The following is a 14,959-nucleotide window of genomic DNA, read 5'->3' on the forward strand; positions in this document are numbered from 1 at the left end:
TCATATAAAGGGGGAGGGGGTAAAATGTACTAGATTGTAATCTCCAAGGAGCAGGGCCCTCGAACCCCTCGTGTATCGCACTGTATTGTTATTGTTCTGTCCCCTTTGTAATGTACAGCGCTGAGTGAACTGTTGGCGCTTTATAAATACTGTATTATAATAATGTGAAGGGGGGGGGACTGTCATATACTATCAATACTGATCTATTAATGGGATTGTGATGTGAAGGATCTGAGGCTATGTTAACATCATTGCAGTCTGCGTTGTGCATGTAGGCAGCCCACTCAATTCATTTCGGCACCATGCGGTTTGGCACTTGTGAAAACTCACTGCATTTAACGATGTGCGGAGGTGCCATTAGGAATCAAACATACAATTCGGAAAATAAATTACTGACTGGACCTCTGTGGATTTTGCCGAATAACTTGTAGCATAAGGATAAAAAGACTGAAGGCTGACCAGTATTAGTTTTATATAGTCAGACACAATATAACCCTAGGAAATTGAGGGTTTTAATAATTAATGATGATTCTTCAAGTGCATGTGAACCCCCAACAGTGAAACCTCTTCTTATTTGCTCCCTTTGCTTTGTAAAATAGTCCATTGGAAGCATTTTGCAAAAGATCACTTGATGATCTTCTCAGATTCAGAACTGTCCGGTGTCCACTCTACCCTTTCTGTCTTTTCTCCTTGTTCCTATTGAGGACTATAGAATGTTGCCTTTATGACGTTGACCTAAGAAGTGGTTGAGTTGTTTAGCAAAATACATTGAGCCAGAGCTCACTGTCCTCAATGATGTTTTGTGTTTAATTTACTAAAACTAGAGAGTGCAAAATCTGGTGCAGCTGAGCATTGTAACCAATCAGCTTCTGACTTCATCTTGTTCAGTTAAGCTTTGACAAAAAAATCCTGGAAATTGATTGGTTTCTATGCAGAGTTGCACCCCATTTTGCACTCTCCAGTTTTTGTAAATCAACCCCTTGTCAGGCCACAGCAGGGCTTAGTAGGTGAGTGTATTTCTGACAGATCATCCTGTATTTTTCTGTGCTTGCAGGGTCTTTGAAGGGTTAAAGCATGGGGAAATGTGCATAGATTGCAGAGACATACTGCATATGGGTGTTTTTTTTTTTTTTTTTGTGTGTGCGTTTTGTTTTTACACCTGAGCCTTTTGTAGCTTGAAGCTAGAAAACGCTCAACATTCAAATAACTTTGCATTACAATGGCTTCCATATTATTTCTTATGAGCGCTCTGGCGCCTATAGTTCAACGCCTGACGCTCCAAAAGCTACAAGAGCTATGTTCAAAGCAGAATTGGGTGTTTTTAGTCCCATAGACTTGAATGGATAGTCTGAAAACGCATATATTGAGGGTTTTCACACTTCCTATTCAGCTTTTTTTAGTCTGTAAGGACTTATTTCCTCCGTGTAGGGCTTTACATTGGCTAAAAGAAAAATCATAGGCACCACATCCCATGTATAAATAGAAAACGCCAAAACAATGGAAAGAAGGTATTTTTCAGGTGCCAAAAAAATGACAATTTTATAAAATCAATAACATTTTTGCTACAAAATTACACAAACTGATTTGTGGTTATACAGTTAAAACCACCAAGGAAGTCCATGTGGCTCAAGAACATCACTACAACAATTCCAACTTGACATGTTTCGCCAATTGTTTGGCTTCTTCAGGAGAATTAGATTATTGCATACAACTGCCACTAGGAACAAAAACAATTACAAACAAGTAAATTAGATAAAACATAATACATCTTAGTCACATGATTACATAAGTCCAAGATTATAATGACTATCCTGTGAGGGCTATCTTACTAGGTGTGATCCAAATCGGAGCAGACGATCATCCAAGCACCCAGTTGTCTGTCCCCAACGGAATTAGGCAAACCATAAGAGGGAATAGAAACTGCGTCCCAGCCTTCCTGGAAGGCTTCCTAAAAAAAATATACATAAGAAAGTACCCCACATTCTTAATGTTACCACAGTTACAACTGCTGATGCTTCTGTTATCCAAACCATAGCTGCCATACATCTACCAGTATTGCACATCTAAAGTAATGAAGCACCTTCTTTCATAGGTAACCATAGAGAGCTAAAGACAGTATAATAATGGCCCACAGAGCTGTGTTATCCAGAATATAAATAAGTCAATCATAATTACCACATTGCCATAGGGGCGCTTAAGAACCATGATCCAGAGGGTCCATAAAAGATGATTGGCATCCTTGGAATGCTGAAGGTAGTGGCTGCCTTCCTATAGAGTGTTGCCAGCTACTAAATAACAGTAGAAAAGAGAAGAAGGCGCAGACTAAGTGCAGTAAATAAGTATGCAATTTAACGACACAGGATAAAAAAAACACTCGAGTAAATCTAAAACAGGGCTCATATGTGAATCCATGGGTTGCTCCTTTCTGTCCCGCAGAAACGTGAGCTGCGACCCTGGGGGGTCCTGGAGTTGGAAATGGGCACGGGAATGCTGGCAAGTCCAGGAAATTCTGCGCCAACCAGCATGGAACGCAGTGGCGGAAGTGACGTCACCAGAGATGTGGGAGGACCAGATCACAGAGACACACAGGCCAGGTGTTTGGAGCCTCTAGCTTCTTCTACAGGCCTAGGATCGCGGCTGGCATTTCTCCTTCGGAATGGAAAGTCGCGATCCATGGATTCACAGATGAGCCCTGCTTTATATTTACTCTTCTGAGTGTTTTTTTTTGTCCTGTGTCATTAAATTGCATACTTACTGCGCTTAGTCGGCGCCTCCTTTTTCTTTTGAACCATAGAGAGATCCACCCACAGATATCTACTGAATGGAGCCCAAGGAGGGCAAAGATTGGTTAGAGCACGATGTCCAAAAAGAGCCCCTATATCCACAAAAGACTTAGAATACTAAGAGTCAAAGTTTAAATAAAGTAAAAGTTACCCAAAAGTAACATCTGAAAACAACGGCCCCAGTCAAAGGTAAATAACGTCTCATACCATAGGTGCAAGCTGGATACAAGCAACTTCTCTGACAGATCAGTGGGAGGCTGGACCACAGCATGTCAGCCAGCGCATGGCTGGCTTAGGTATCGCTCCCACTCCGCTGGCATCTGACGTCACCAGCAGGGTGCAGACACCCAAATCGAATCCTACACATGACCTGACGCTGGGAGTGACGTCACGCACATGTGCAGCTGAACCCAGGCGCCATGTTGGGAAGTACCTCTTTGCACACACACCATTGAAGCAGGTTCCTCACAAGCCAAAAAGAAATGCCTGAAACTTGAATAAATGTGTAAAATGCTTAAAAATGTGCTTCTAACCCATTTTGTGTACGTCAAAATACGTAGAACAAAATGAGCTTGACCATCACTATGCTTGGGTGTGAATGCAGCCTTAAAACAGGTTTCCTGTATCCATCTCCCAGTCCCTCCATCTTTCTTCCCCAAATCTAATTAAAGAAGTAAAGAACACATACCCTAATTTCATGAGCATTTCAGGTGGTCATGTGACATGTGGTGTTGGTTTCCCACCTGCCGAACACTCACAGTAAATATACTGCGAGCAGGTGGAGGGTGCAGGCATGATCACATATGTATGTGATTGGCTGTCTTCCAAGTTTGGGGTGCACCTGCTTCCTGCCAACCCGTGCTGTGATTGGACACAGCACAAGTTTGGCAGCTGATTTCAGCCAATCGGCTGTGTCCGATAAAAACAAGGAATCTGCATCATCCCAGGCTGTTCATTTGCAGGTCTGCAAGAGCGATTACATGCAGTTTGGCGTGAGAGCTGTTGGCCTCCCATTACTTTCAGTGGGGCTTCCGGCCCACATATAATTGCAGAACTCTGTGTACAGGGAACAGCTAGATAACAATGTAAAAAAAAAAAAAGCACACATTACATATTGTTAGGCACACAACCCCTTGATTGCCCATAGATGTTAACCCCTTTCCAGCCAGTGTCAGTACAGTGACCGTGTACAGTATTAGCACTGTTCACTACTGATGTCCGTATTAGCCAGTGAAACTCCTAGCCAGCGCCAGATTGCCTGCCACGCTATCACAGTCCCACTATAAGACACTGTATAAGATAACCAGTATAGCTGTGTAAATTCCAGTGCATATATATCATCGTTTGTAGATGCTAAAACCTTCACACAAACCAATTAATATACACTTACTGAGAGGATTTTTTTTTTTTTTTGTTTACCAAAGACGTAACAATATATTTTAGCCTAAATTTAGAAAGAAATTGATTTAATTTTTTTTTTTTTTGGATATGTGTTCTTAGAGTAGAAAATATTTTTTCCCAGAATTTTCAGTCTTTTTTTTTTTTTTATATGATAAAAAAAAAAATATTGGTTATCAAATCCCACCAAAAAAGCTCTATTTATGTAAAAAAAAAGATATAAACTTAATTTTGGTATGGTGATTTATGGCCGAGCAATTACCAGTTAAAGTAACTGAAAATGCTCAGGACATGAAGGGTGTAAAACCTTTAAGTGGTTAAATTGACACATCAATTTAATTTAATTTTATTTTTTTCCACCCCCCCAATCAATTGTTTGAAAATATCAAGTATACCATGGCTCTGCTTTCTGCTTTGTTTTTTTTTTATATTTGGTTATGCACACTCCGTCTTCAAGTGATGCACCTCACAACTACTAGTGTAGTGTGAGATGTACTGTTGTTTGTGGTTACTTGCTCCATGCAATACTACAATACTCATAGAGCTGAATGTGTCAAAGATGTGTAGTCCATCTCGGGGTGCATGAAGAACGAATGTAGTCATCCTTGAACAGGTAGCCTGTGAAGAGCAGAAAAAAGCTTGCATTTGAGAGATGAAACAAGGAGAACTAGAAGGTGAATTCTATTTGTTTAGATATTACATTTATTTTATGTAAATGTGAGTTTGGTGTCAACTTAAATCTTCACAATCTGTGGTCTGTTTTCAGTGCTTCATAGAATAAGTAATGTTGGGTGTGATCACCCCTGTTACTTGCAGCATCACCTTAGGATCACAGGCTATATGATGCAAGCCCAGGAGGTGTGCCTATTAACATTTATTTTTTTTCCCAAAAAGAGCAAAAAGAATGGATTTACAGTTAAAAGAAGGCTGGAGTTGGGATTTAAGGAAACCATATAAAGAATGAATTCTCAGCTGTTGTTTTTTTTTTTTTTTATTCTCACTTTTGTGAAGTAATGGTGTTCATGAGATATAATTTTTTTTTTCCCTTTTTTCTAGTTGTTGCATCCTGAGTGCATCTTCCTGTAGAGTCCCTGATTCCTTGAGTTTTCTGGACGACACTTGCAGCCTTGCAGCAGTCTTTCAATGCAGTTTTCTTCTCCTTTCTCGTGCCCTGCTGGATCCAGCTAGAGTAAGTTTCATGTAGGCTTTGCTTCCATTATTGCAGATTAATTTAAAAAAAAAAAAAAAAGGTTAATGATAATTTTATTTTCTAAATATTTTGCTTATCCATTTGCCTAAACAGAACTCAAAGCAAAAATTTTATTTTCAGGATGTCCGTTACATGGCCTTTTATATCCCTTCCACTTTTATACATAAAGGCATCCTCCATATGCATGTACTTCTGGTGGCTACTTTAGGGCAGAAAGTTACATATTTGTCCCCCAAATTAAAAAAAAAAAAAAGCCTGTTTGTGACGGGTAATGTACTAAGAGTTTTTTGGGTGATGTATACAGTAATTACTGTATACATGTCCTATCACTATAATGGAGTACAGGGGAGCTGGGATATACATTACTGTGTACACGTCATATCACTATAATGGAGTACAGGGGAGAGGGATATACATTACTGTATACACGTCATATCACTATAATGGAGTACAGGGGAGGGGGGATATACATTACTGTATACATGTCATATCACTATAATGGAGTACAGGGGAGGGGGGATATACATTACTGTATACACGTCATATCACTATAATGGAGTACAGGGGAGCTGGGATATACATTACTGTGTACACGTCATATCACTATAATGGAGTACAGGGGAGGGGGGGATATACATTACTGTATACACGTCATATCACTATAATGGAGTACAGGGGAGAGGGATATACATTACTGTATACATGTCATATCACTATAATGGAGTACAGGGGAGGGGGGATATACATTACTGTATACACGTCATATCACTATAATGGAGTACAGGGGAGCTGGGATATACATTACTGTATACATGTCATATCACTATAATGGAGTACAGGGGAGGGGGGATATACATTACTGTATACACGTCATATCACTATAATGGAGTACAGGGGAGGGGGATATACATTACTGTATACACGTCATATCACTATAATGGAGTACAGGGGAGGGGGATATACATTACTGTATACATGTCATATCACTATAATGGGGTACAGGGGAGGGGGATATACATACTGTATACATGTCATATCACTATAATGGGGTACAGGGGAGCTGGGATATACATTACTGTATACATGTCATATCACTATAATGGAGTACAGGGGAGCTGGGATATACATTACTGTATACACGTCATATCACTATAATGGGGTACAGGGGAGGGGGGATATACATTACTGTATACATGTCATATCACTATAATGGAGTACAGGGGAGGGGGGATATACATTACTGTATACACGTCATATCACTATAATGGAGTACAGGGGAGGGGGATATACATTACTGTATACATGTCATATCACTATAATGGAGTACAGGGGAGGGGGGATATACATTACTGTATACATGTCATATCACTATAATGGGGTACAGGGGGCTGGCATATACATTACTGTGTACAGTTTTATATTTTGGACTATTTATTCTAAAGAAAAATGTAATTTCATAAGCTTTAAGGGGGCGTGGTTTGGGGCAGACTGGGGGTAGGGTTGGGGGCGGACCTGGGCAAGGTTAGGTGGGGAAACTGGTGGAGAGTAAGTTTTGTGATCTGCTAGTAGGTCTCGACTCGCAATTTTAACCCCTGGATTATTACATATTTTGCTTGGCAGTATATTCTATTTTGTCATTTTTACTTGTTGAATGTCATTTCCCTATCACTTCAGTTCCGAAATTTTTTTTTTTCCTCTGCTTCGCAGCTGAAGGAATAAGAAAAATCTGAAAATGAAGGTGGACAGGACGAAGCTGAAGAAAACGCCAACAGAGGCAGTGAGTCCTTTTTTTTTTATTACAAAAAAGGAAAAAAAAAATATTCTTCTATGTGCTTACTTTATTATTTAGCCCTCCTGTGGTGTGTTTACAAGGAAAATGCGTATTGGGTACACTTAAGCCCTACAACCTACCCTATTAGGGACCTAATGGGCTTTTGTTTGTGTCAGATGGGTTTTTGCATTTTTATACAGGTCTATGGGAATGCACAACTTGCTTGAAGCGAGTCAGAAGGTCACATGCATCGATGAATTCTGATTATTAGAAACATGTCAAACTGATGCTATCAACACAGGCCCGAAAACTGTGAATATATTAACTGCATAGCACACCGTGTAGTAGACGTGCACTTTGCTGCAACACTTCATTTTTATATCACAATAGTGTAAATTCTAACTTTGCATGTTTCACTGCTACCTGGCTGTCAGTTACCAGCGCAGTGCTTACATTAATGGGTGCTTATCCTCATCTTCAACTAGAGTAAACTGTAGCATACTTAACTATGTAGGTTCATGTTCCAAGGCTGTCATCCCCTAATCTACCTTCTCTACTTGTGAGAACAAGGCCGTCCTGGAATAAGCCTGTGCATTTTAAGTGCAACATCACTTGATATGCACGTCTAGCTCCAGGTCAGTGGCTTTAAAGTGATTGGGTAAAGCAGAGTTCCACTCACACTGTAAAAAAAAATAAAAGCCGCTACAAAAACTGTAGCTGCTGTCTTTTAAAAAAACAGCCACTCACCTGTCCCAGGATCCCACGGTGTCCTCTCAGCAGCCCGTTTCACCATCCGTCTGGTGTTCCAGGCACCGGCATCTTTAGTGTGGGCAGCCAGCTGTGATAGCTTGTGGCTTCATAGGCGGGTGCCCACTGCGAGTGTGCGAGTCGCGCTGTGCTTCCTGAATGGCCCTGTAGTCTTCTGGGACCTGTTACGTGTCCCAGAAGACTACGGGGAGGGAACGAGGGTGGACAACTTCTGTTTCTGATCGCCTAGGCGATCACGGTCGGAAGCGGGAGCGGGTACCTGTCAATTTCTGGTACCCGCTCTCCCCCGGAGGAGCAGTCTTTAAAGCTTAACTTCCCTTTTTGGGTGGAGCTCCGCTTTAAGGATGAATGTTATGGAAGGTACTTTACATCTAGTACAGTTGGTAAGGCGGGCCTTAGACAAAGGATCACAATGCCTAGATGATAAAATACTTTTTTTTTTTTTCTTTTTTTTATCATTTGGTAGAATGATAGATCTAGTGAATTGAAGGGCTTGAAGCACCTCTTACATTCTCTGGCTATACTTTTTTCATGACTATAACCATTTAAATTTTAACATCTGAAGCTCTGTGATCAGAGGTGATGGCTAAGGTGCTCCTCACGGCCATAGCATCCTCTCCTAGAGCTATTATAACTCGATTGAAAGCTGTCATCTGAAACGCAAAAGGAATTTTACACCTAAATTGCTGGGCACACAACATTGTGTGCTCTAGCTAGGTAAGGTGGACACGTCTTCCCCTGCCCTGTGTTAAAGACACTTTCTAGCAGCACAGCAGTAATCTGGTACCTGAGAAATAAAGCTTAATTGAATTTTCCATTAATGTATACTATATTTATGTTTTTCTTGTATCTCTCTTCCCTATAGCCTGCAGATTGCAGGTCTCTGATTGACAAGTTGAAAGTTTGCACAGATGAGCAACTTCTGCTCGAGCTACAGCAGATCAAAACATGGAATATTGGAAAGGTATGTGATCATCAGTGTTCATTTTTAAATGGGTAAATCTTATGACTTGGGTATTGCTTTAAAGTGATTGTAAAAGTAAAATGTTTTTATTTTAAAATGGCAAACATGTCATACTTGCCTGCTCTGTGCAATGGTTTTGCACAGAGCAGCCCTGCTCCTCCTCTTTTGGGGTTCCCCACCGGCGTGCCTGGCTCCTCTCCTCTGCTGAGTGCCCCATAGCAAGCGGCTTGCTATGGGGGCACACGTTTGGGCTCAATCCTGAGCTGAGCTCTTGTGTGTCCATAGACATACAAAGCGCAGCTCGGCCCACCCTTCGCTCTCTCCTCATGGGCTGTGATTAACAGCAGCAGGGGCCAGTGACTCCTGCTGCTGCCTCCATGTCCAGAGAGCAGAGAAAGCTGCTGCTCTCAAGCACAGCGCTGAATTGAGATTGGTCTCAGGTAAGTAAAAGGTGAGGGGGGGGGGATCCTTGGCACAGAAGGTGTGTTTTTTGTTGTTTTTTACTTTTAATGTAGAGAATGCACAAGGTAAATAATCGCTTTGTTTTACATTTGATCAGAGGTATGCCGTGTTGTATGGACTTGTCGGTCCACTAAAAACTATTTAGAACTATCCAATTGTGAGTTGTTTGCCAATTCAATTCTGTTTATTGTAGTGTGAGCTCTATCACTGGGTGGACCTGTTAGATCGCTTTGATGGGATCCTAGCAGATGCTGGGCAGACAGTGGAGAATATGTCTTGGATGCTGGTGTGTGACAGACCTGAGAAGGAGCAGCTTAAAGCACTTCTGCTGGCAGTCCTCAACTTCACTGCTCTGCTCATTGAATACAGCTTCTCTCGGCATCTTTATAGCTCCATTGAGGTATGTTTTCATTGTATAGACTTTCCCAAAAGATTTTCGCTAGGCTGGATGTTTAGCTTGGCAAAGCCATTAAAGCATATATATGTAATGTATGTTCACATTCTATGTTAAGTAAGCATGTTTAAATACCGCAAATTATGGCAATCATATGTTCTTGCATCATATGTCACTTTCAATCTGCTGTCTGATCTTACACAAACTTTTATCACTCACAGGTCAGTTGGCACTCTAATTTGCTTTCTTTACTGAAATAAATCTCTTCCATGCAGTGGCATCTTAAACTAAATATTGTATTGACTGTTATTGAGGCATGCTGACTAGATTGGCCGCTGAATGGTGCTTTCTCCTTCATTTCATAGAATTTCTAAAACTCAAGTAATTTGTTCTAGCTTGTTTGTGTCCTGTATGAGAATGAAACCTTTTTTTTTTCTTTTTTTCTTTAAATCGAGCAAACGTTTTATTGAGAGGAACAGATATTCAGCCACATCACATGTTCAATTGTTTGATAAATACAAACACAGGACAATTAGACAAGCGAGTAATGTATTATACAGATCGTAGAACCTTTGCCGCAGGCAAGGAAAGGAGGACCAGCATAATAGCAACCAACATAATAGATTTACAAAGATTAATCATTCCTCATCACAATTAAATGTAGAGTCGAGCCATCTATCCCAAACTTAATACTCAAACTTAACTGTAATATTTAGCAGGGCATCCTCTAAATCCGCTAGGAAGAAGACCGAGCAGGCACTGCTTAGGGCAAAGGGTAAGAGGCGAGCCCATCTTGTCATGGAGGAATCGGAGCACCTGAGACCAGTAACCCCATATGAGGGGACAGGACCATATTAAATGAAAAAAGTACTGTCGGGGTCCTCACATTTAGGGCAAAGTGGGCTATGTTGTGGCCTGTATTTAGACAATCGAGTTGGTGTCAAGTAGGTTCTATGTATAATATATAGCTGAGTAAGACGGTCCGACAACCTCGGGGAAACCATCTTATTAGAGGACAACACCTCCTCCACATTTCATCATCCAGCTCCCCAACGTCTACCTCCCAGCAGGTTTTAAGGCGATATGTCAGTGGTGATGTGGAAGTTGAGAGCAAAGCGTTATAGAATGTGGACGTGAGTTTCTTAGATTCCATGCACAAAATCACATCCAAAAGACGATTAGAGTTGGATTGTAAAACAGAGTACCCAAACTGGTCCCACAGAGCATGATGGAGCTGGAGATAACGAAAAAAACATAAAGTTGGGGAGGTCATATTCCCCCTTGAGGTCCTGAAATGATGTGACTCCCGCACTGGTGAACACCTGGGAAACATACAAAATCCCCCTGCTGATCCATAGACTAAAATCAGGGAGTGTGCGCAATTCAAGGAGATCCGGGAAACCCATTTTTTTAATAGAGGAAAAGAGATGGAAGCAGATATCTGTCAAGTTTTAAATGCTCTGTGTTCTCCTTGAAGGGATTTCCAATCTCTCCCTTTTTGGGATTTGCCACCTGCACAGGAAGAAAAAACTGAAAGGGATTTACAGACACAGTTGTCAGATTTTCTAAACTTTCTCACTGTAGTGGCCATCTTAACTCCCTACAGCACCAATTTGTCACTGGAGCCCCAAGCAATAATTAGTACTAACTGTTGATGTTGCATGCTTAACACCCATAATGTGGCTCCATAATGTTGCCATGTGTTTTGAGCAGCCAATCGCTTGCTCCGAGCATTCTCACATGAAGAGTAGGAGCTTGCGGAACCCAAGCCATGTCTCTACTTTGACAATGTCTAAATGTTGATAAAGGTCTGAGTACACTCAGATTTAGCAGGCAAGTGTGAGGTACATAAGCATACCCATCCTAAGGTGTAAGTAAATCTGTTGCTTTTCTGGTATGCGCAGACTAGAACGTATCCCAAGAATTATTGCAGTGCATCATCTACCTCTTCTAGGACTTGCTACAACCTCTATGTAATCTGGCTAGGGTTTTCTAGTGATAGCTGCACGATTAAAGAGGTATTCAACCCAAAACCAAAAAATGTATTATTTTGCAGTTTACCAGTCATTAGATGTAGTGGCTGTATTTAGTTTTTTTAGGCTTTTCCCTCTCTAATGATCTGGCCAGTAGCACACCTGATTATACAGGCAGCATTTTGGATGAATGACAATGCTGCTGTCCAAATCTTTCCCCTGTGCTCAGTCTTGGGGGGGTCAGGTGAGTGTTAGTACATTTAAATAATTTAGCACTTCTAACAAATTAAAGCTGTACTCCAGTAAATCTTTTATAATCGGTTACAGCAAACAGTTTTTCCTTTTTGGGGTAAATGTACATGAAGTTGATCATTTTAAGCACGCCATCAGTGTTAAATGGCCTGTCTCATTCTTGTAACTGCAAGAGAGCTTTTCTGTTGAAAAACAGACTTAGTGGCTGGTCACCAGATGAAAATAGAAGAAAGCCTAAAAAAAGGGAAACTAATGCAGCCATCACATCTAAGAGAGCCGGTAAGCTGAAATAAAATGTTTGTTTTTGGGTTTAACCAGTTGCCGCCCAGCCTATGGCCAGATGGCGACCAGGTGAACACTTTGTCCCTCCGGGAGGACGCCTTATGGCATCCTTCCCAGAACGTGCAGGGCCGCGCTGTGGCGAGAGCTGTCACCGGCCGTGTACCTCGGACACGGCCAATGACAGATCTTTGTACCGGCCCTGTTGCCAGTACCATGTGACCTGCTGTGACCAATCACAGCAGGTCACATGACAGTTGTATACAATGAATGGCTTCCTTTCATGCCATCCATTGTATACAAGTGTCTAGCTGTGAATGGTCACAGCGATTACGTGCACAGGCTGGGCCAATCACAGCCCATCTATGTCGTGATTAGCCGTGGTCAATCACAGCTAATCGCAACAAAAAAAAAAAAATATGAATGAATCGATGTCATTCAGTTAAATGCAAGCAAATTCTTTGCTATAATCAAATTTTGTAAAAAAAAAAAAAACCACTGATCACTTCCCCAAAGTAGTACAATGTTACTATGGTGGTAATATACTACTTTGGTCATAGTAAAATACGAAAAAAAAAATCTTAAAAAAAGAGAATTTAATTAAAAATTATAATTTTTTTTTTCCGTACTGTCACCTGATCACCGCCACGCCATTTATATGCTGACGCTGTACTGCACTGTTGACAGTATGTAAAAAAAATTAGTTATTTTAGTAAATATAAACTGCTAAATACATTTCTAGCAATACACACGAAACTGAGCATGTGCAGTGTCTTCACACGACATGTTAAGACAAGTAATAAGTCAGGAGATAAGAGGGGGACAGTAGAAGGAGGGTAAGATCAGATTAAACCCTTAGGTTACACAGTGAGTATAACAAGCATGCTTTACTGCATATACAGACTGATTTTACTGTTGTGGGTTTAGTAACACTTTAATTTTCTCTATAAAGAGGAACAGTGAATATTGTAGAGATTTCTCAATGACCTGGAAAGCCTTTGTGCAGCAAGGAGTGCTTCCATAATTTCAAATGTGAAGTAACTGGTGGACAAAACATAAGTATTTTCTGTATAGCAGCTTAATTTATAAATTTCCCCTTCAAGTTGCTCTGATGTAGCATTGTAAGGCCTCTTTCAAACGGGCGGCTGTTCTGCCACTTGTAAATGCATGTTTTTTTTTATTCTGAAATTCCAACACTCCTCGCACAGAGATCACTTGCGTTTGTACATTGCCTTTACGTGCATTTACATGTGGCTGCGTTTAACTGCGGTAGTAAATTCTTGCCTTTTCTATAGCAACTGTTTACTTATTTTTTTTTTTGTGCTGCGATTAACTGCGTTTATGTACAGATAGCTGCGGTACATCGCTCCTGGACTCTGTCAACTTTATTTTTCCTAAATGCATAAAACCGTATGTTATGAAAACGTTGCTAAACGCAGTGTGTGAATGGAGCCATAGGGATGCATTGTCTGCATTTAACTGCGGTAAATAAGTTCCTCTAACCGCAGCTAAACCTGAAATCTAACCACCTGTGTGAAATGGGCCTAACAGTATCAGACCTATCCCTAAACTTTTTTTTTTTTTTTTTGTTTCTTTTGCATTTTAAATTCCTAAACACTGAGGTACATTTTGTTGCAGGTCTTTTGTATAACTGTCTTAGTTCATTCAGGATTGCAGGTTCAAAAGGCACAAATAAAAAAAATGTTGCAAATGATTTGCTACATGACAGTCTCAGTTGCCGCATAATGCTACAGTTTTTCCAGTTAACTTGATACATTTTCATCTACTGTGCTTAGAAATTAGAAAGGTGAACAAAAAATGTGTTAAATATACATACAATATATAACAAGATACTGTTTTTTTTTTTGTTTTTTTTTTGCCTTCAGCACTTAACAACATTGCTCGCCTCTTCTGACATGCAAGTGGTACTAGCTGTGCTAAACCTTCTCTATGTCTTCAGTAAAAGATCTAATTATATCACACGTTTGGCTTCAGAGAAGAGAACGCCGTTGTTATCACGACTCCAGCATCTAGCTGAGGTGAGCTCCTTGTAACATATGTTCTCATAGATTTAATGTACATAAAGGGGAAAAAGAAGTTGATTACTAATCTGTTTTCATCTTGTTTCAGAGCTGGGGAGGGAAGGAGAATGGCTTTGGTCTTGCGGAATGCTGCAAAGACATGCAGATGTCGGTAAGATCATTACTGCAGATACTACATATCTTTTCAGATAGACCAGCTTGAAATGTATGTATAGGAGAACTGACTGGGAAGGGAAAAAAGCGATTGCTTTCTGCGACTATCTCCACACCATTTAGTACCTGTAGTAAGTGAACTGCATCATAAAATTGCTGTTTAAACTGCAAAAATATAAATCTTACCTGAAAATTCATTAATACTGTATATGAAGTCAAAAAATTTGCCAGCAAACCAAAAATTAAATGTAATACAAGCAGTGACTCTTGTTTGTGTTGCAACTTGAATTGTGTTTTGATGTCTAAAAATTACAGTGTTTGGTGAACTCAGAAAAGCAAAATTGTAACATTTTCTGGTGCTTCTGCCTGCCTCAGGTTCACTTTAAAGGACAACCTCCTCTTTGGTGAATTTTGTCTTTTATAAAAATGTACCCACACCAAGTGCAGGAAGTCTACTCTAACATTTACCGTTGTCCCTGTTCTTGTGATCTCTCTTCCATCATGGTCCCA

At 40.4% G+C, this 14,959-nt stretch overlaps 1 protein-coding gene across 9 annotated transcripts in view; it reads left to right on the forward strand.

Moving 5' to 3' along the window:
• The window catches only part of HUWE1 (HECT, UBA and WWE domain containing E3 ubiquitin protein ligase 1), a 229,241-nt gene that overhangs the window by 67,650 nt on the left and 146,632 nt on the right, over positions 1-14,959 (forward strand). For all 9 annotated transcript variants that reach the window (XM_089669150.1, XM_089669155.1, XM_089669153.1 and 6 more), the window contains exons 2-7: positions 5,238-5,370; positions 7,099-7,168; positions 8,796-8,894; positions 9,550-9,756; positions 14,141-14,293; positions 14,385-14,447. In XM_089669150.1, coding sequence (XP_089525276.1) covers positions 7,124-7,168; positions 8,796-8,894; positions 9,550-9,756; positions 14,141-14,293; positions 14,385-14,447 — 567 coding nt within the window. In that variant the 5' untranslated portion in view covers positions 5,238-5,370; positions 7,099-7,123. The remainder of the gene's footprint in view (positions 1-5,237; positions 5,371-7,098; positions 7,169-8,795; positions 8,895-9,549; positions 9,757-14,140; positions 14,294-14,384; positions 14,448-14,959) is intronic.

This window comes from Staurois parvus, unplaced genomic scaffold, assembly GCF_062004578.1.
Source record: "Staurois parvus isolate SC_StPar_1 unplaced genomic scaffold, SC_StPar_1.0 ptg000068l, whole genome shotgun sequence".
Lineage (NCBI taxonomy): Eukaryota > Metazoa > Chordata > Amphibia > Anura > Ranidae > Staurois > Staurois parvus.